Source organism: Mya arenaria, chromosome 4 (genome assembly GCF_026914265.1).
Source record: "Mya arenaria isolate MELC-2E11 chromosome 4, ASM2691426v1".
In the NCBI taxonomy this organism is placed as follows: Eukaryota; Metazoa; Mollusca; class Bivalvia; order Myida; family Myidae; genus Mya; species Mya arenaria.
In genome coordinates, this window is record NC_069125.1 from 46,104,657 (window position 1) to 46,124,791 (window position 20,135).

Sequence of the window (20,135 nt, forward strand, 5' to 3'; positions counted from 1 at the left end):
TCGCGTTTTCATCGTCGTACTGTCGTGTTTTCATCATCGTACTTTCACCATCGTACTATCGCGTTTACATCATTGTACTATCGCGTGTTCATCATCGTGCTATCGCGATGATGAAAACGCGATAGTACGATGATGAAAACGCGATAGTACGATGATGAAAACGCGATAGTACGATGATGAAAACGCGACAGTACGATGATGAAAACGCGATAGTACGATGATGAAAACGCGATAGTACGGTGATGAAAACGCGATAGTACGATGATGAAAACGCGACAGTACGATGATGAAAACACGATAGTACGATGATGAAAACGCGACAGTGCGATAGTACGATGATGAAAACGCGAAATCACGATATTACGATGGTGAAAACGCGAAAGTACGATGGTGAAAACACGATAGTTTATCGCATTATCATCATCGTACTGTCATACTTGTTTTACAACATTGTTTTACAAACTAGACCTCGTACTAATTATATGAAAGCATCGTTTACATATTACAGCAGAATTGTTTGGAATAATATACCTTTGGAAATACGAGAATCAAAAAACTTTAATACGTATAAAATAAAGGTCAAACAGTACCTCATAGGAAACTTGTGATTATACAAATTGTGATGTTTTATTCATAATTATATTTAACTGAGAGTATCTGTCTAATATTGATTCAACATCATCATCATGTCATCATATGCATCATTATCGTCAGCATCAACAGCATACTTATAATCATCATCATCATCGTCATCGTTGTTAGCATCGTCTTCATGTTTGTCTTATGATTATTTGCCATATTTTCATTCTGTTTCAGAGGGCCATATCGAAAATAAGATTCTGTAGTTTTGTACATGATCTTAATATGTCACCTTCTTAAAATAAAGATATTATTATTATTATTATTATTATTATTATTATTATTATTATACAATCGCGTTTTCGTTATCGTACTGTCGCGTTTTCATCATGGTACTGTCGCGTTTTCACCATCGTAGTTTCGTGATTTCGCGTTTTCATCATCGTACTTTCGAGTATCGCGTTTCAGATCAACACTTTCATAGGCGATGGCCCCTAACGGCATTCCGTACATAGTAGAGCTGGTTTTATTGTTTTATTAAAAAGTAATATGCGTAGGTCAACTGGTAATGGTAGACGATTGGAATTTCGGATCAGGCTATTCATTGCTCGGATGGCCTGAAAAACTTAATGTTAAAATCACCAAAGCTGCATGTATAACTATTTTGATTAGAAAATTTACCTATGTAACACTGAATATCAAAATATAATGAGTATATTCAGGCGCAATGTTCCCAACACCACATACAATATCCGAATCTGTCTTTACTAGGTCCCTATTAAAGAAACCCAAAGTACTAATTTGCAATCAGTATTTAAAGCTGCACTCTCACAGATTGAACGTTATGACAACTTTCTTTTCTTAAAACGAGCCAATTTATTTTTTAAGTGCATGGGCACGAGTTGTATAAGACTGCTGACATAAAATCAGATCTCTGATTCCACCAACATTGAAATAATCTAATGAAACATTGTAATCGCAATCACAATTTTTAAACAATGAACTATTTGTTGGTTTATTTCCTTTTCCGTTCAACTTAGAGTTGTATGCATATCACAAACAGGTAGAAAATCCGTAGTACATGTATATGGATATCGATTAACGAACAACTCGATATGTGGGCTACTAGTGCCTTCATTTTCTTTAGACAAACAACTACATGTATTATGCATGTAACCGTCAACTAAAAAAATCAAGTGGTATCGATTTAAGCACAAATCGCTAGGCCAGCTTGTTTTTTTTCCGCAATCCAGTCAGCTATTACCTTCAATTCATAGTGCATGCCTTAACACATTATGCTTTCGTATTTTGGTAGTAACTTACACTATTATGGATATTGTACTGATATAAATTTGCATTTACGAAAAAATCTTAGTTTGATTTATGCACATTCAATTCATAAACCTGGTTTGTATCATAACATTTTTTACGAGAGCGAGATATCTACAGATACACAGGTATTATAGTGGTTATTAACTAAATAAGGCAAAATATAGTTTGGTAAGGGTTACATTCTTTTCAAAAACAGGAAGGGTAGGTTGGAGTTTTATTTGTTTTTCGTTAATTTTTTTTAATTAGGCTTTATATAGGAACGTGATTGTCATCATTGGAGAATGGTGTTACAGTAATCTGTATAAAGCATTAAAGTGTTTGAACTACATATTAAAACCAACGCTAACTGGCTATGAAATCGGTAGAGTCGGTGCCTTTTTCGAACCAAATGCATTTGTTTAGACTTAAGGCCAAAGGTACACTTGGCCACTGCTGTCACAAAAGGGGTCATAGATCAACCATGCTTCTCCTTGCCTGTCTAGATACACGTGGATGGAGTATCGGCGAGCGGGGTGGGGGTGAATGGGTATTTCGATGACAGTGTTGTCCACGTATGTGATGTCCTCGGGTACTGACGGAGTACAGGTGAAGCCGGCATCATGGACGCGTTTTGGATCAGTTTCACGCTCATCGGAGGGGGGGGGGGGGCAGAGCCTTGCGTTTACTGCCCATTAGTGCGGTACGGTTGGGGGTCTCAGCGGCAAGTGCCAAAAAGCTATTAGGCGTTTTAAATAATGGTTGATTATCACATGGGCGGTGCGTGCTTATATAATTGTTTTGAAACAAAATAGTTAAAAACTTATTTTAAATTGATAAGAACTGTTTTTAAAACAGTTCGGAGAGATTTTGCATGTATTGACCAGAAACATTGCTCATTTTTCCTAATTGAAGCGTTCATGCGTTTAAATATCCTATAATGAGGAGGCCAGGGCTCGTTTAAATAGTGTTTCTGAGTTGTAAACTGAAATTACCATTGTGACATATTGTCTTTGCGTTGCGCTAGATTTGTGTGATTTAAACATGTTAGTGTTAATCTAATCTTTTTTTTAAATAAGTAACCTAAACTAAAGAAACAAAACACCCGGAAAAAAACGTTTTACGACAATTTGTAAATGTATAGATTGATATAAATCAGTCCGCTTTTTACTTGTTTCAGTACATAGCATTTTGTGTTATGCTTTATTGAGGACAATAGTTAATGTTATTATTATATATAAAGTCAGCATTTCAGCAAAATATGGGAACATGCTTAAGCACTTAAAGCTGCACTCTCACAGATTGAACGTTTTGACTTTTTAATTTTTTGTCTTGGATCGAGCCATTTTTTGCGAAAATCCATGGAAATCTGTCATAAAAGACTGCTGACAAAAAATAAATCGCAGATTTGTATATTTAAGTTCAAAATATGATGTTTTATGCATTTTTCTTAAACCGTTAGTAACGGTTTAAGCCATAAAACATTAATTTTCCAACGGAAATATGAAAATCTGCGATCTGATCTTTTGTCAGCAATATTTGTTATATCATTGGTTTGCAGATATTTACGCAAAAATTTGCTTGTTCCAAGACAAAAAAATAAAAAAATGTCAAAACGTTCAATCTGTTAGAGTGCAGCTTTAATTGTTTGAAACAACATAGCAATTCGATTTTCCAAGTTTTTAGCTCAGTCTTATTTAAAGAATGACATCTAGAATTTGTTTAGCATATTTCTCGAAGAGTAATTTCTACTGCTACTTTCTATTCTACAAACCATGCTATTTAAAAACTGCTTTTCTGTTGTTGTAATTTCGGGCAGATGGTCCAAACGCTATGCGTCCTTGGCCTGGCCTAACGTCGAAAACGGTCTGGACTTTTTATACTCGATGAAAACACTAGATATTTAATACCAGTAAGTGTTCTAAGATCGCCACAACTTTAACCACAGAGTACAGAGACTTGCACTAAGTCAAAACATGTGAAGTGGAACTGGTAGAAAGTACTAGAAACACAGCTTAATTAAGTTGATGTTTTATTTAGTTTGTTTCAATGCAATACACAATAAAAATAAATAAAAAAATAACAAAACAATATACAAATACCATCACAGTTTCTTAATATATAACAAACATAAACACTGTTTGAATCATAGTTTTATATAAAATGCAACATGACATTCTCGGGACACATATAGCAAACCTATTACAGTTTATTCACAAATGTTTGTAGTTTGCTTTATTCATTTTAGAAGTAGATTATACTTCATTCAAAGTCAAGATTTCATTTTCCTCTCCATATATTTATTCATGCTTTCCCCTGGCTGGAGTCCTGGTTCATACCGAAGCCCAGAACCTCGTTTGCGAACATTTCAGCTGTGATGTCAACGGGCAGGTGGTCGCTGATGACGTCACCAGCGATGTTGGTGTCGAACTCCTGCAGCTCGCTACTTCCACCTTCCGCGTGGTAGCCTAGCAACGTCATCAGGTACTCGGCCAGTTCGTATTCCGTCATGTGCTCCCCTGAAAACGTAAATGTATAATGTATATAACTATTGTTTATCAATGTATGTATACAACTTGAAAAATTACGTCATAAATGATACTTTAGAAGGCAACATTTTGCTTCGAATGATGACTTAAAACAAAGATAACTTTTCTTTCTCTTCACCATTTTAAATGAAACAAAGGACAGCCTATGCCGCTTAAAGAGCCCCGCCTTCGTTGTATTACCGGAGTTTGATTTGGTGATTAGTTTTCTCAAACACTTCGACAAACCTGTTTCCAAAAAATGTTTTGGCAGTGCTCCATCAGGCGGCGGTTTTGTGAAAAGGATTGTCGAAGTAATTGAAGAAACTAAACTCTAAATCAAACTCAAGTTAAATACCGAAAGCGTGGCTATGTTAGTGGCGTAGACTGCGCTATGTTTCTTTTAAAATGGTGAATAAAAAGTAAAGTTATCTTTGTTTAAAGTCTTCTTTTTTTTTGAAGCAAATTATTGCCTTCCGACGTAGCATTTATGACGTAATTTATCACGTAGTATACACACATTGTTTATACTCATAAAGCATTTTAATGTTTTGATGAAGTTTTCACAAAGGATTAAGTAAACGCAAAATGAAGTATCGTCTAATAAGGACAAGGAATAAACCCAAATCATTATAATGCCCATCTTGTCATCGCTTTCATCGTCGAGGTTTCTTAGACTGTTTTAATCTGCATTCATTTACAATCTTGTAATGTTGTATGGCAACGAAAATTACAATTGTTTCAAAGGGTACGTTATGATTAGCGAATGAAATACCGGAGGCTTATTTTTAACCACACATTTGAATTTTGATTGGATTAAGGACAAAGTATTGATTATAAATTCAATTCGGCTACCATTCAATACGAACGATAAGCAGATTATCTCCTATTAATAGAAGAGTATTACTCTACTTACGGGTGAAATGATACGCGGCCCTTTGGCAGCGATGGAAATACTTGTACGGCTTAGTACTAATATGCTGTTAAACACACAACGTAATATGCATATTGTATGATTGTTGTTAACACACACACATGTCATCAACATTTAGGACTTAGTGGAAGAGTTTATCATAAAGGGAATATCCCAGCTCATGGGGAATAAAAGGGAAATTGGGTCGACATCAGGACTCCTAAAAAGAGCAGATTGTGGGCCTTGTGACGACTGAGAAATGGATGATTCCTTCCATTTTTAACTCCTCCCTTTACCCACCTTTGGTCTGTAGCATCTCCAGCAGGTCCCCGCGGTTGATGGCGGGTCCGGCCTTGCCCGCGGGCAGTCCTAAAGTCTCGAACGCCTTCACGAGCCGCTCGGGCGACAACCCGAACGCCGGACGATGATTGATGTACACTGAAATACAAGGGAACAGGGATAGGATGTTTGTTGGTAAAGATCAGTAGGAACGATGTTACACACATGGTGTGCCGTCATTAAAGAATAGGTTCTTAATTCCAAATACACAAAATGCAGTGATATCAACCCATTATTGACTCCTTAATAAAATATTACTTTTTAATGGGTATATTCATGTAGTGTATTCGTTGAAATATTAAATAAGCCATGGAGTAGAGGTTGGAACCACACCACTTTAATATTGATACGTGTATCTTACAAGCAGATGTGAAGGAGTTAAATTATTGGAAAGTTTGGGTAAAAAAAACTCTTACATTTGATGAACTCTCCTAGATCGATGGCCTCCACGTAACTTCCCGTCTCGACATAGCGGCTAAATTTCACCTCATTCAGCATGTCCTCGATCTATAGACATAATCATTGAAGTCGTCATAATTACATCCGAAAACATTAATAATTCTACCCCGGCATATCCCTTGTATGCACAGTACTAGCACATACTATATTAAGATTTGCTGATTACATGTGTTTGTATGATGTTTTATGCAACAAACGTCGGACCTGATAACACCCAGTCTCACCTCTTGTTCTGATGGGTAGAATCCCATGGCCCGCATGACGAAAGGGACCTCGGACAGAGGGATCTTCACCGACACCTCCCGGGAATCCATAGCGTTCACGCCCTGGCTGTAAAACATACACACAGGGTCAATTCGGGGGTATGAGGGGGGTTCATAGTTGTATTGTGCTTGAAATATTAATTAAAACTCCCTTACGGGCAGATATGGGAACTGAAATATGGTTGGACGCACTTATTATATTAATCAATTAATTCCCAAATATTCCTTGAATTGTTCTTAAAGCTCAAGGTCAGTTCAATAGGTGACGTTCTCAAATCCATTTAAAGGCCTATGATTACTGATATAAAGGTAATGTACAACTGGTCATATAAAACTGCAAAATACGACTTGAATATAGTAAATCATATTTTCATGTAAATTAGCGACTATGAGAATTAACCTATGTTTTTGTATAAAATACAAAACTTGAGGTATAATGTGGATACGTGGTCAGCGTTAATATTAATGTTATGTTATGTTATGTTGGTGATTACTGCTTACACCTCTAATACAAACGTTGTGAACATAAATATAATACGACTTCTTGACAAATAAGCAAAGTAACAGAATATATAAAAGCATGTCTGTTAAAAGCACAAGAATGAGGAAACGAGACGCAGCAAAATGTAGAAAAAAACATTTGACATCGACCCTACGATTTTATTATGCCCCCACAAAGTGGCGGCATATAGGGTTGCCCTTGTCCGTACGTACGTACGTACGTACGTCCCGAAGATTGTTTCCGATCTAATTCTTGAAAACCGTTTGTCCAATCCTCACCAAACTTTAAACACATGTTTGTGACCATAATATCTTGATCAAGTTCGATAGTCATGGAAATCGCTTTAGTCATTTAGGAGTTACGGCCCTTTTTTGCCAAAAATTCCCGAAGATTGTTTCCGATCTAATTCTTGAAAACCGTTTGTCCAATCCTCACCAAACTTTAAACACATGTTTGTGACCATAATATCTTGATCAAGTTCGATAGTCATGGAAATCGCTTTAGTCATTTAGGAGTTACGGCCCTTTTTTGCCAAAAATACTTCAAAAATATATGTTTCCAATCTAATTCTTGAAAAGTATGTGTCCAATCCTCACCAAACTTTACATACATGATTGTGACCATAATATCTTGATCAAGTTCGATAGCCATGGAAAGCGCTTTTGTCATTTAGGAGTTACGGCCCTTTATTTGCAAAAAAAGACTTGAAAAATACGTCCCGAAGATTGTTTCCGATCTAATTCTTGAAAACTGTTTGTCCAATCCTCACCAAACTTTTAACACATGTTTGTGACCATAATATCTTGATCAAGTTCGATAGCCATGGAAATCGCTTTAATCATTTAGGAGTTAGGGCCCTCAGATTATCCTGAATAATCATTATGGCTTATTTTCTGTGACAAAAAATCGAAGTGGGGGCATCCGTGTCCTATGGACACATTTCTAGTTACACATAGTTTATCTTTAATCACACATTTTCATCAAACTATACTGATATGTACACGTTTCTTAACAACTGATACAAATACACATGTTTAGCCATTGTCGACATAAAATATCTAGCTCTTTTTTAGTTACGGTATATGTAAGAAACATCTTTTTTTAAGTATAAACAGATACAGAGTAAAAATAAAACAATTCTATGCACACTGAACAAACCTGAGAATTTCACTGTAAAATGTGGAAAATACATGTACGATGAACAATATATAAAGCAAAATGCATTGAAACATGCGTGAATGAGTTTGATGGCAAACCAGCAAATATATGGGCGTGACAAGCATGTTGGTGGTGCTGACCTACAGTATGACCGTGGACAAGCATGTTGATGGTGCTGACCTACAGTATGACCGTGGACAAGCATGTTGGTGGTGCTGACCTACAGTATGACCGTGGACAGTGTTCGTGTTCAGTACTTTCTGTTATAACTATACACATATACAACACAATAGGATTTTGAAACAAACCTTTCGTCTAACAGGCGTCTTTTTAAGAAAAGAAAATTAATTGTATGTATTTTTATCACAGATGTTCTTTTCAATATTTTCATACAATTGCAAGCCTACCATCTACAAGAAACAATTTTTGTTTTTTAAAAAGTGTTATTACAATACTGCATGAAAAATGAATGCTGAACTCATAAATTGACTCATAACATCTTTTCAAAGGATGTCACTTAGGATGACACATGTAAGTAACCATACATGTCACGAAACAAACTAACATACTTTAACCACAGGTATATCAGACCCCTAAAACATTGCAATCGGACACAATAAAGGCTATAGAAGAGGGCAATAGGACTCAATTAAGGCTACAAGGCTATATCAGACCCATAAAAGAGGGCAATAGGACTCAATTAAGACTACAAAAGCTATATCAGACCCCTAAAACTTGGAAATCGGACTCAATTAAGGCTACAAAAGTTTTATAAGACCCCTAAAAATTGCCAATGGACTAATTAAGGCTAAAACAGCTATATTATACCGCTAATACATGGCAATCGGACTCAATTAAGACTACAAAAGCTATATTAGACCCCCAAAACAGGGCAGTCGGAGTCAATTAAGGCTACAAAGGTTAATATCAGACCCTTAAAACTTGACAATCAGACTCAATTAAGGCTACAAAAGCTATATCAGACCCCTAAAACTTGGCACTAAGGCTCAATTGAGGCTACAAATAGACCAATACTGGCTACTGTCTTGGGAGGGAAGTACATGAACATTTCTTAGCCCTGTGCGTACCTGCGTATCTGGGCGTAGTAGAAGTAGTCCTCGAGCTCCTTGAAGAGCTCCCCCTCGCGGCCGCCCTCTAGCAGCCCATAGAAAGGAATCAGGTCCTCTCCACCCAGCGAAGACTGGCCCTCAAGGGCGCTACAATATAAAGGATATATAGTTATGAGCTACAACATGCACACTACATATTTTAGTTCGATATACACACAGCGGTTCTAAAGATAATCATCAGTATCCGGATGACAATCTCGGAATATATGGACACATTTATACATGTCCAATAGAAGTTTGTTATAAACTGAGTTGTACTTTTCTGTGCATTAGTTATAGTACACATGTATCTCATAAAGTAAACGATCTTTGATTTGGAAAATGAAATCCCTTTCATATTGAAATGTGTGTTTGTATTCACTGAGTTATTTGTAGGCTAGTTATTTGATATCATTGCTACCGCAGGTCATTTTTAAACTAGTAAGTGTCAAAAAAGAAATAATAAGCATTTAAATGTTTGTTAGTATTTGTTTGTGGGTATACAATACTTGTAAAAGATTATTATTTTTTTCGTAACAGGTAAATGCACATACTTGATATTAATCTCCCACATATGAACGGTGGCGTCAGTTCCACCAGCAGTGAAGAGGTAGCGGCCGTCGTTGCTGCACACCATGTTGGCGACGCCGCTGGGATGGCCAATAAGTGCCATGGCATTGTGGGGGTTCCCGTCGAGCGGCAGGATGTTCATGCCGACCTTGTACTCCGTTATATACGCAACGTAACGCTTGTCCCGGGCAGGATCTTTGGTCGGGATTACACACATTCTGAAAATGAAACAAAAATAATTTAAATCCGGTTTAAACGAAAATGGATAAAGTGAAATTGTGAAAGCATTTGAGAGTGCAATGGTTACAAACTTAATAACAAAATGCCAAATACTATACAAGTCAAATAGGTACTCGTATGTCCATAGAAGCTTACTTTTGTACTGGAGATCCGTATGTGGGTCCAAGTAATGTCTTTCTGCACATCTTTGTTGTTGCATTATATAACTTGAATTTAAACTGAAAACAAAAGCAAAGCATGTATGTTAAATACCGTAATGCAAATATTCACCAGAGTTACAATAACACAATGAACCCCATGGCATCTTTGGCCGTATTTTGAAAATGATTTACAAACATTTGTCAAAGAAAACTTCACTTACTATTACTAAGTGGTGATGCAAGGTAGTGGTTTATATTTCAGCTAAAACTATTGTCTATCATGACCATATGTACCTGATCGTTCGCGGTGACTATAAAGTGCTCCTTGGTGATAGGAGGGTACCAGGTCATACACTGGGGCACGGCGCTCTGCTCTATACGGTCTGAGCTCGCGATCTGAAGGTCGTCCTTGCTGCTCCTCTCAAGGTCATACTCAACCTGTAGGTGTGAGGTGGACAAGTAAATATATATATTGAGTGATATAGATATGGGTCCACGGCGCTCTACTCTATACGCTTTGAGCTCGCAATCAGAAAGTCGCCCTACGCAAACTTCGGGAGACAAAGGCGTGCTAAAAATCAGATAATTTCAAAATGGAACATCGTTTATTAGTTAAAGGACATTCCTGAAAAAATGGTAATTCATCATCATACCTTAATTCTTTAACGATAACACTGTATTTATATACTAGCATGTGTATTGTTTAACGTATTACCAGAACTCTGTCAGTCCCCAGCGACAGCAGCCTGGGAAAGTCCGCATCCAGTTGTATTCCGAACATGATCTCCTTGATTGGCTTGTAATGGGCGCGGTTACGTCCCAGGTACACGTACGGTGCCACGTGCACGCCATGCTGCCGCACGAACACGGACACCGTGTATTCAGCGTCCTGATGACAAAAAATGATCATAAAATGTGGTGGTTATATACTTATACTGTTGTTTACTCTGCCTAGAAAAGACCTTGCCACTATCAGGAATTTAGTTTATATGTAGAGGCAAGTTGTGTGAGTTGTTGACCGATTGTTAACATGTTTACAAAAAAATCACAAATGAGTGTTTAATAGTTTGTGAACTTCATCAAAACTCGAATTTTCTTAAAAATTGTGTATGATGATATGAAAGAGTGGTAATCTTCAGAAATAGAACGTCAGCTCGGGTTCTTTCTCAAAATCTCTCAAAAAGGACACCAGTACTCGTTTCTGGCCAAGAAAATGACATACAAGCTTTCAACTGCCTTCACAATCGAGCTTATATATATATATAAGGTTAAACCAACTTACAGCAGTGGCGAGGTACTTGGAGTCATGTGAAAACTCAATGTGTGTGATGGCGTCCCGAGAGTAGCGGAACGGCTCCTGAAGCTCGTCTAACAGAGTGATAGAGTCCAGCACCCGCACACTTCCATTCATGAAACCCACCGCTGTTAGGAAAAGAAACAATAAGAGAGTCAGTAATACTTAAATAAGTTAATTAATTGTTGTGTCATTTGTAGCGTATTACAGTCATGAACGCTGGTACCAAGAGTCTTCTGTCTTTTTCTAGTCTGTCAATCAAAAATCAAAGTCCACAAATGTTTCATCCAAAATTATCGGATCTGCTACAGGATATAGTTACATGGGTAACACCATGATAAAGGCTCAATGTTGACAGTTGTACATGTAAAAAAGGCTTTTCTTTAAAGTTGAAAGTTTTTACGCCCCTAGCCCTATGACGCAACTGACATCGTCCACAACGAACATGCAAATACCATGACAATACTATCACATTTTTTTTACAATAAAGCAGAACAGCTCAAAATATAAATAATTAAGCACGGTATTAGTGCTAGATTGAGTACCTACCCAGATATGCGCCATTTGGTGAGTATGAGCAACAGCGAATCAGGTTTCCGCGTTCAAATGTTCGAGACACCATCACCTGCTTCTTTTCATAATTCCAGACCTTGAGAAGACCCGAATAGCTGCCAATAACAACCGCTGGCCTGAAAATGGAAAATAATTATTATCGCATGTACACACAACCTCCACACAATCGCCAACGCTTGTTGAATTTACCATGATGATGGAACAGAGCAGAACTTTTTAATGATTTATTTTTACACATAAAATAACGCGTACAAAACAACTATGGCATATAGGGTCATTGTAGCAGGCCATCGCCTGCACACACAGTACACCGTCTGTCTACACTACATGTCAATAGTAATCTGATGAAGCAAGAGTACTTGGGCTATCCAACAAAGCTAAATGTGTATGCTTGAAATCTATCGATATCGTTTTAAACATACTTAATTGAATCTAATTGGTAATCCCAAGTCAAAACCTACCTACCAGGCAATAATAAACTAACAAACAATGACAAAAATGGAACATTATTCTTCAATTCAACCTTTTTGAGAAGTTTACAGTCTTAGATCAGAAAAGCAATCTAAATATTTTAAGTCAATATAACTAAAATGCTTGTATACACTTGAAGGCTCATAGGTTACTCGAGGTAACTCCTACAATAAGTTCTAATATATTGATATAATCAGATTAGTGTCATAAATGCAGCTTTTTTTTTTCAAAATATGTTGTTTTTAGGGTAAAAAAACCTACTGGCAAAATGACGCTAAACTAAGAAACAGTTTTGAAGCAGCCTTACTGTGTGGGATGAGCGGCGAGTGAGTGGATAGGACCGTCGTGTTCCCGGTGGATGACCTTGACCGCAGTTCCGTCTGCCGTTACGTTACCAAACACCGCGATACTTGAGCCCACCACGAAGTCTCTGATCACAAATTGGCGGGCCTGGATCGTGGCGTCTGGCGGGTAATTTGTGCCTTCACGGGCACTACAATACAGATAGCATATATGCATTCAATATGCGAGGAACACGGTCCCTATATCATGGAAATAATAAAAACTTACAGTTTGATATCATGCCTTTTAGTATCAAAGTAGATATCATGCCCTTCAGTAGCATAGTTAATATCATGCCTTTTAGTGGCACAATAGATATCATGCCTTTAAGAGGCAAAGTAGATATCATGCCTTTAAGAGACAAAGTAGATATCATGCCTTTTAGTGGCACAGTAGATATCATGGCTTTAAGAGGCAAAGTAGATATCATGCCTTTAAGAGGCAAAGTAGATATCATGCCTTTTAGTGGCACAGTAGATATCATGCCTTTAAGAGGCAAAGTAGATATCATGCCTTTTAGTGGCACAATAGATATCATGCCTTTAAGAGGCAAAGTAGATATCATGCCTTTAAAAGGCAAAGTAGATATCATGCCATTTAGTAGCACAGTAGTTTTCATGCCTTTAGAGGCAAAGTTGATATCATGGCTTTAAGAGGCAAAGTAGATATCATGCCTTTAAGAGGCAAAGTAGATATCATGCCTTTTAGTGGCACAGTAGATATCATGCCTTTAAGAGGCAAAGTAGATCTCATGCCTTTCAGTAGCATAGTTAATATCATGCCTTTAAGAGGCAAAGTAGATATCATGCCTTAAAGAGGCAAAGTAGATATCATGCCTTTTAGTGGCACAGTAGATATCATGCCTTTAAGGGGCAAAGTAGATATCATGCTTTTTAGTGGCACAGTAGATATCATGCCCTTTAGTGACACAGTAGATATCATGCCTTTAAGAGGCAAAGTAGATATCATGTCTTTTAGTGGCACAGTAGATATCATGCCTTTAAGAGGCAGAGTAGATATCATGTTTTTTTGGGACAGTAGATATCATGCCCTTTAGTGACACAGAAGATGTCAAGCCTTTCAGTAGCACAGTAGATACATGTATCTTGCCTTACAGTAGCACAGCTATTTATCATGCCTTTCTGCAAGAATTGAGTTTCTAGGATTATAGGGATGACTTACATGCCAAGGAAGTCAGGATTGAATGCGAAGGAGACTGCAGAGACAGGCCCCAAGTTCAGGTCCTGATACCAGTGGACCAGCTTCAGGCTTTGGTCGAAAAACTTCACATGACCTGCTACATCACCGACCACTATGTACCTGAGGGAAAAAGGTGTGTGATTTTTTTTTGGATATGACATTAACACAGCAGGAATAATCATGCAAGTTAAAGTTATTAAAAAATATATTAATTTACAATGAAATGTTAACTATTGTGCTATTATTTGAAAGTCCAACACACAGCGTTGCACATTAACAACTTTCTGCCACAACTTATGTTGTTAACAAATGATTTAATAAATCAATACTTGTCTGTGGTTGTGATGACGTTGATCCCCCGCTCCTGCAGCCTGATGATCTTCAAGGCCTTCTTGTTGGCAGAGGGCTCAGAGCTGATCACTGGAATAAACAGAGCACAGTACTATTAAAAGCCATCCTGGCAACTCAATATACAAATATGATATAAACTGAAATCAGAAAATGTAGCTATGACTAATAGTATAACAAATACAGTTAAATATTATAATTGCAGCAAAATATTCATTACCCAAATGCATAACAAATTCTTGGAAAAGTTTCTACAATATAGGAAATAAAACTAATATTTTAATCATGATATTCAGTTAGATATTAAACATAAAAGCAAAATATAAAACTAGGACATTATCATAAGCACATCTTGACTTTACAAACAGATACATGTACAGCAAAATGACTTTCAACTCGAACAAACAGATAATCTCTCCATACAATAATTGGACAGAACATATGGTTAGTTCCACCTCACTCTGTTACAGCGGCAGTTTACATGTACGCAGCATTTAGTGTGTTGTCCCTTTACCATCATTCTTAATTCAGCACTTGAATGTTTCAGACATGGACCTTACCTTCATCATTTCTATATATTTCTTCCATTTGTTCTATTTAAGAACAAATCAAAATAACTTAAATAATGTTCATCCTACAAGAGCAGTGTACAAATAAATCTTACTAGTTACATGCCTTTTTTCAAATGTATAAAAATATATGATTTATTTTATTTGACATTCCTAATTGCATGTACGAGTATATTTATAAGGAATATTATGTAAGTTGGTGGTTCTACAGGGTTGAATTACTTTGAGGTCCTTGCATTAAGTCCATATGTGTTGATCTATCTATCCTAGTAGCACTAGGCTACCTTGTGATAAAGAATTAGAAAACACAGAGTATAATACAGATTTTTTTCCGGTTTCCATGCTTTAATTCATGTAAAAATATTAAAAGCAAATTTAAATTAAAAGTATGAAATAAAACGTTTACCAGTACTTTGAGTTTATCAAAATTGACTAATTTAGCTGGTTAATCACACAATGAACAAGTTTAACTTATTACCTTTTGTAACAGGTTTGTTGTTATCCCAGACTACAAGGTTGCCTATGGAGGTGGCTGTAAGGGCGCGTGAGCTGTTGGCTTGGAAGATGGACTGGCTGTAGCGGCCTACTTGCTTGTTAAAGTCCTGGTCAGTCAGAGGCGGGGCAAAGTACTCCATGTGACCATTGCTCTGTGTGTGGGAATATTCGTAATAATATTTTAGCTTATAACAAATATGTCTGTCATGGAGTTGATCAAACTGAATTGATAACATCCAAATTAATTTCTTTATTTAAAAAGTGACATGTAAGTTTAATAGATTAAATAAGCAACAAATTCAAAATTAATTGTAAAAAGGATATGATAACTTTAAACATTGCACATCATTAGTTGCTTTTGTACATGTACAAAGTCACCATAGTAATCTATATGTGTGCAACCATGTTTCTTAAATGTGCATTTTGACCATTGTTGGTCTTTACCTTACTATCCATTCCCTGTCATAGACAGAGTCCTGCCACAGTTAAATGGTATGATATTCTAGTGCAAACCTTTGAAGTAGACAACAAAGTCTCCCTCCAACTCACCCAGTTATAGAAGACGACCTGTGAGTCACTGTTGGTGACCAGGTAATGAATGTCCTGGGGATTGAACAAGATGAAGTTCTGAACGCCGTAAGTGGACTTGAGTTCCGCAGAGCAGAGGGGCGTGTCCCCATCCACTGTCCAGTCCCAGATCGATAAAACCTGCAAAAAATATACATTGAATTGTTCAATATATTATGAATAGTTATTCCTTCAAAAACATTAAAACATGTACATTCAGTACAACTGAATGTGTAGAACTGTTTCCATTGTATTTAGACTGTAGTTGACAGTAACGGCTAGTAAAACACGGTCAATGTGCCCTAGCATCAGGTAAAGTATGCTTCTATTTCTAATAAGGAAGAAGATTGCAAATGAGAGATCATCATAGTTATTACTTGTATATGAAACTAAAATTCCACCGTGCCTGTAAATTACTACCAATTGCTATGTGTTCTACAACAGTTTGATTGAATCTCTTGATAAATGTATACTAGCAGAAAAAAGAAACTGTGCATAACACCAAATTCGCCAAAAATGATGTCAATGCGTTCTATGATAACATGATATTTACATGTACCTCATTAAGTTGATACTTAAATGTAATTGTAGTACAGAAAATAAATTCCTCAAAGCATGTGACAATTTCATAATAAAGTTATCTTTAAAAAATTGCTTTTGTTTGGTAATTTAAGAACCAGCGTCTTTGGCATACACAGTTTCTTTATCAATTATTTATACAACATTATGCATGTTTTAAGTGGCACCACAAGCAGAGGGTGCTTCATACCTACATGCTTAATACTAATATACCAAGTATGGAACAGAAATAGAGAAGTAATACAAAAGAACAATTACCTGTGATTTAGCAGCACTGATAGTGGCGAGGTACTTGGCGTCTGGAGTCATCCCCACAGCAACCACGCCCCCTTCATCACTATTACTTGTGTCAAATATCGTCTGGATAGGAACGCTGGAAACAGGTATCGTTGCGTATATTAAGTACTGATTTTATACACTATATTCATTACTTTTTATTCTTAAATAACAAAATGTACATGTAAATGTGGAGGGAGTCTCTACTCCATGCAGTATCAGTTTGTGAAAGTTCCCATAACTTAACACACTATTATACATTCATTCTACTTGATTATGTAGTAATTGTAATATTAATACATTTAACTTCAATTATACTTGCACATTGTCAACAATAGAGATATATAAGTTAATGTAAATCTTTTAAGCAAGTCAATTGTATGATAGTTACAGATATAATGCAATTTCCACCACTGAACAAGCTAACAATTCACTTTGGCCTCTAAGGACAATTACTTTCATCAATGGTAACAAAGCATTTAAACACAATGTACCCTGTGTATGTGTCCCATACAATGACCATGCTGTCTTTTCCCCTGTCTCCTGTCACCAACCAGCGCTTGTCCTCGCTAACACATGTACAGGTGATTGGGTTGGACTGTACATAGAAGATAACACATATACACTGTATATTTAAAGGTAATATATTCACCAGATTCCTGCATAACAACTGTCAAACTGTGCAACTTCAATCAAAGTTTGTCTTATCCAAATTAAGCAAGTTTATAATCTATTTTTTCTGTTGTCTTTTTGTTAAATAAGTACTGTAATGAAATATACACTAAAACTTGTTTTCATTTATTCAATTTTTGAGTTTTTAAGGTATTTAGAAAATGTACACTAAATATCACATGTATGTGCAATTAAGCATAATAACCAAATAAGTTTTTATCTTCCAACAGATGAATATTGATTTCAAAACAGTTGCCTTCAATTATAAAGGTTTTCTGGTTAATACCCTTGCTTATAATCAAGGTGGACAGGTTTGATTACAGGCCTGGGTGTATATATGAGTTACGTTTGTTAACAAGTCTCCAGATACTCCAGTTTCTCCCTCATCACATTATCAAACTCTGGTACAAAATCATGCCAATGAGAGAGATTTAGCATAAGTTGATATAACTTTATTCACAATCATTGCATAGTTTAAATCAATATATTTAAACTTACATGTCCCTGCAGTATGTGTTGTCTGTTGCTGTTGAAGTCATAGAGAATGCCGACATGGGCACATGTGTACATAATAACTTTTCTTGTATTGTCTGTGAGATTCAATACTCGGACATTTCTATTCAGGCCAAATGACCAAATGATGTTCTGAAAAATACAAAAAATACTTTAAGACTGACAATTATCTTAAAAACATTCAAATTATGTCTGCTATGAAAGTCCAGAAATTACATTGTATTTTTCGAAATATACAATAACATGCATTTACTGCATTAACATCTACAGGCATTTTCATGACCAACGAAAATTTAGAATGAAACAGTTTTCTACAAGTGATTAAATAGCCCAATAATGGTCCTATTGACAGATCATTACACATCACCTGCCACACTGACTGAATAAATAATCTATTTGGCATTTCTCTACCCACATTTTTATGTGTACGCTAAGGAAATTTATTGTGTTCATTTAAACAGTTCACACATTCATTTAAACATTTGGGGAAGGGTGTTCTGTGTTGTTTTATTCATAACTTCTTAACCCCATAATTCCATAGTAAAACACTTATAGCCACAGGAGAAGTAGGAAACTACAGTATTTATTTACTTTGGCCCAAATGCAATGTGTCAATGATACTTTTTAGTGAATTGATCCATTTTCATTCTTGGTATTTTCACATTTGAAAAAATAACCCCCTACCAATGCAGCATTGGACATTGTTCCCTCCATCTCTGACTCTGGCCTATCTGGAGATGGTATCTGTGGGGCATCCGGTATCTGAGCCACCTCCAGTGGACCTCTCTCTGTCGGCTGGCTCTTCAGGCTTGCCTGGGAGGATGGTCGAGCATCAGTCCCTGCTGTGGAGCATATAGCCATATATAAAATGTACTTACGCTTAACCACAACCAGTATGTTCTATGTACTTTGAGAGAACAAACTAGGCATTTATAAAGTGTTAAACTTTCAAGATATTTATTTTTACTTTAAAGAGAGTCAAAAGCATGAAACAAATCCAGTTAAAGTCACAATGTAAACAAACCTGCAGGTGGCTGCTGTTGTTCTTGTGTTGGAGATTTACCACCAGACTCCTCTTGGGCTTTGTCAACCTCTGTCTGCTGTTGTTCACCTTCAGGTGATGCTCTCTCCCCAGCTTCAGCAGGTTCTGCCTCAGCTTGTTGTTCATCATCACCAGCTTGCTGTTCATCTTCACCTGCTTGCTCTTCACCCTGCTCCTCTTGCTGAGCTTCTTCTGTCTCAGCTGGAACTTCTTGTTGTTCTCCCTCCTGTTCTTGCGTCTCATCTTAAAATAAAACGATATTGTTTTTAAACACAGTTGGAGTTTAATTTTCTCTTACAATTTGCATAATGATTTGATGACAGTCTTCATAATTAAATGCACATATATGTAAACAGGAAATGAATTTAATCCACTATTTTTAATTAATTTATTCTACCTCCACATTCATCAGGCTGAACATTATTGCCAGTGGATAGCGCTATGAAATACTATGAATGCTTTGTTGTATCAATTGAGTACCAGGTACCATACAGGAGTTTAAGTCACATTTATTGAACCTACCAGTTCCATCGTTGGTTGGCTTATCTCCATCTGTCTGCTCCTCACCACCAGCATTTTCATTCACATTTTCAGCATCACCCTGGCCTTCTTCGGCTGGTTCTGGGCTCTTAGATTCCTGTACCTCTTGTGCCTCTGGACTTTTTGACTTTCGACCTGCAGCATCAGCTCTTGTTGGAGTCCCTGGAGCATCTGTGGTTTCTGGATCCGCAGGCTGGGGAGACTCAGGTTTTGGACTTCCAGATTTCTGACCTTCCTCGTCAGCCATAATGCACTAATTGCAGTAAACTCGGTTAAATTATAATAGAGAGATAGCTTATGTTCAAACTTATTTAGTTTTTTTCTAAGAAAATGAGTTAAATGGAAATCTAACTCCTTAGCAACTCTGTTTACATTGTCACCAGCGAATGCCGTAAGTGAATAGTGTGAAACACTAATGTCGCAAAAAGCAAATTAATGCCTTCAGTCAAAACGTAACTTTGCAAACGGCATAAGTTAATACGGTATCTTTTAAGCCAAATGTATTTACCCCATTTAGGCCAAACAAAATTACCTGTGTTTCCGGTGACC

The 20,135-nt window shown here is 36.7% G+C and overlaps 1 protein-coding gene across 6 annotated transcripts; it reads right to left on the bottom strand.

Moving 5' to 3' along the window:
- Positions 1-3,911: 3,911 nt before the first annotated feature.
- Positions 3,912-19,976, bottom strand: LOC128229818 (cilia- and flagella-associated protein 251-like). Of its 6 annotated transcripts, none has more exons than XM_052941638.1 (24): positions 19,569-19,976; positions 19,029-19,289; positions 18,689-18,843; positions 17,990-18,136; positions 17,314-17,417; positions 16,802-16,916; positions 15,947-16,105; positions 15,381-15,549; positions 14,894-14,926; positions 14,315-14,405; positions 13,968-14,105; positions 12,751-12,936; positions 11,949-12,088; positions 11,388-11,527; positions 10,821-10,994; positions 10,400-10,543; positions 10,101-10,183; positions 9,710-9,943; positions 9,135-9,263; positions 8,355-8,372; positions 6,348-6,453; positions 6,081-6,171; positions 5,626-5,763; positions 3,912-4,406 (listed from the first exon to the last, which is right to left on the bottom strand). In XM_052941638.1, the coding sequence occupies exons 1-24, from the start codon at positions 19,831-19,833 to the stop codon at positions 4,192-4,194; spliced, it is 3,435 nt and encodes a 1,144-aa protein (XP_052797598.1). In that variant the 5' UTR covers positions 19,834-19,976; the 3' UTR covers positions 3,912-4,191. The 6 variants fall into 6 exon arrangements, with proteins under 6 accessions (XP_052797598.1, XP_052797599.1, XP_052797597.1 ...); XM_052941639.1 differs by lacking the exon at positions 8,355-8,372 and adding an exon at positions 8,047-8,058 and having other exon boundaries at positions 18,689-18,846; XM_052941637.1 differs by having other exon boundaries at positions 18,689-18,846.
- Positions 19,977-20,135: the final 159 nt, after the last annotated feature.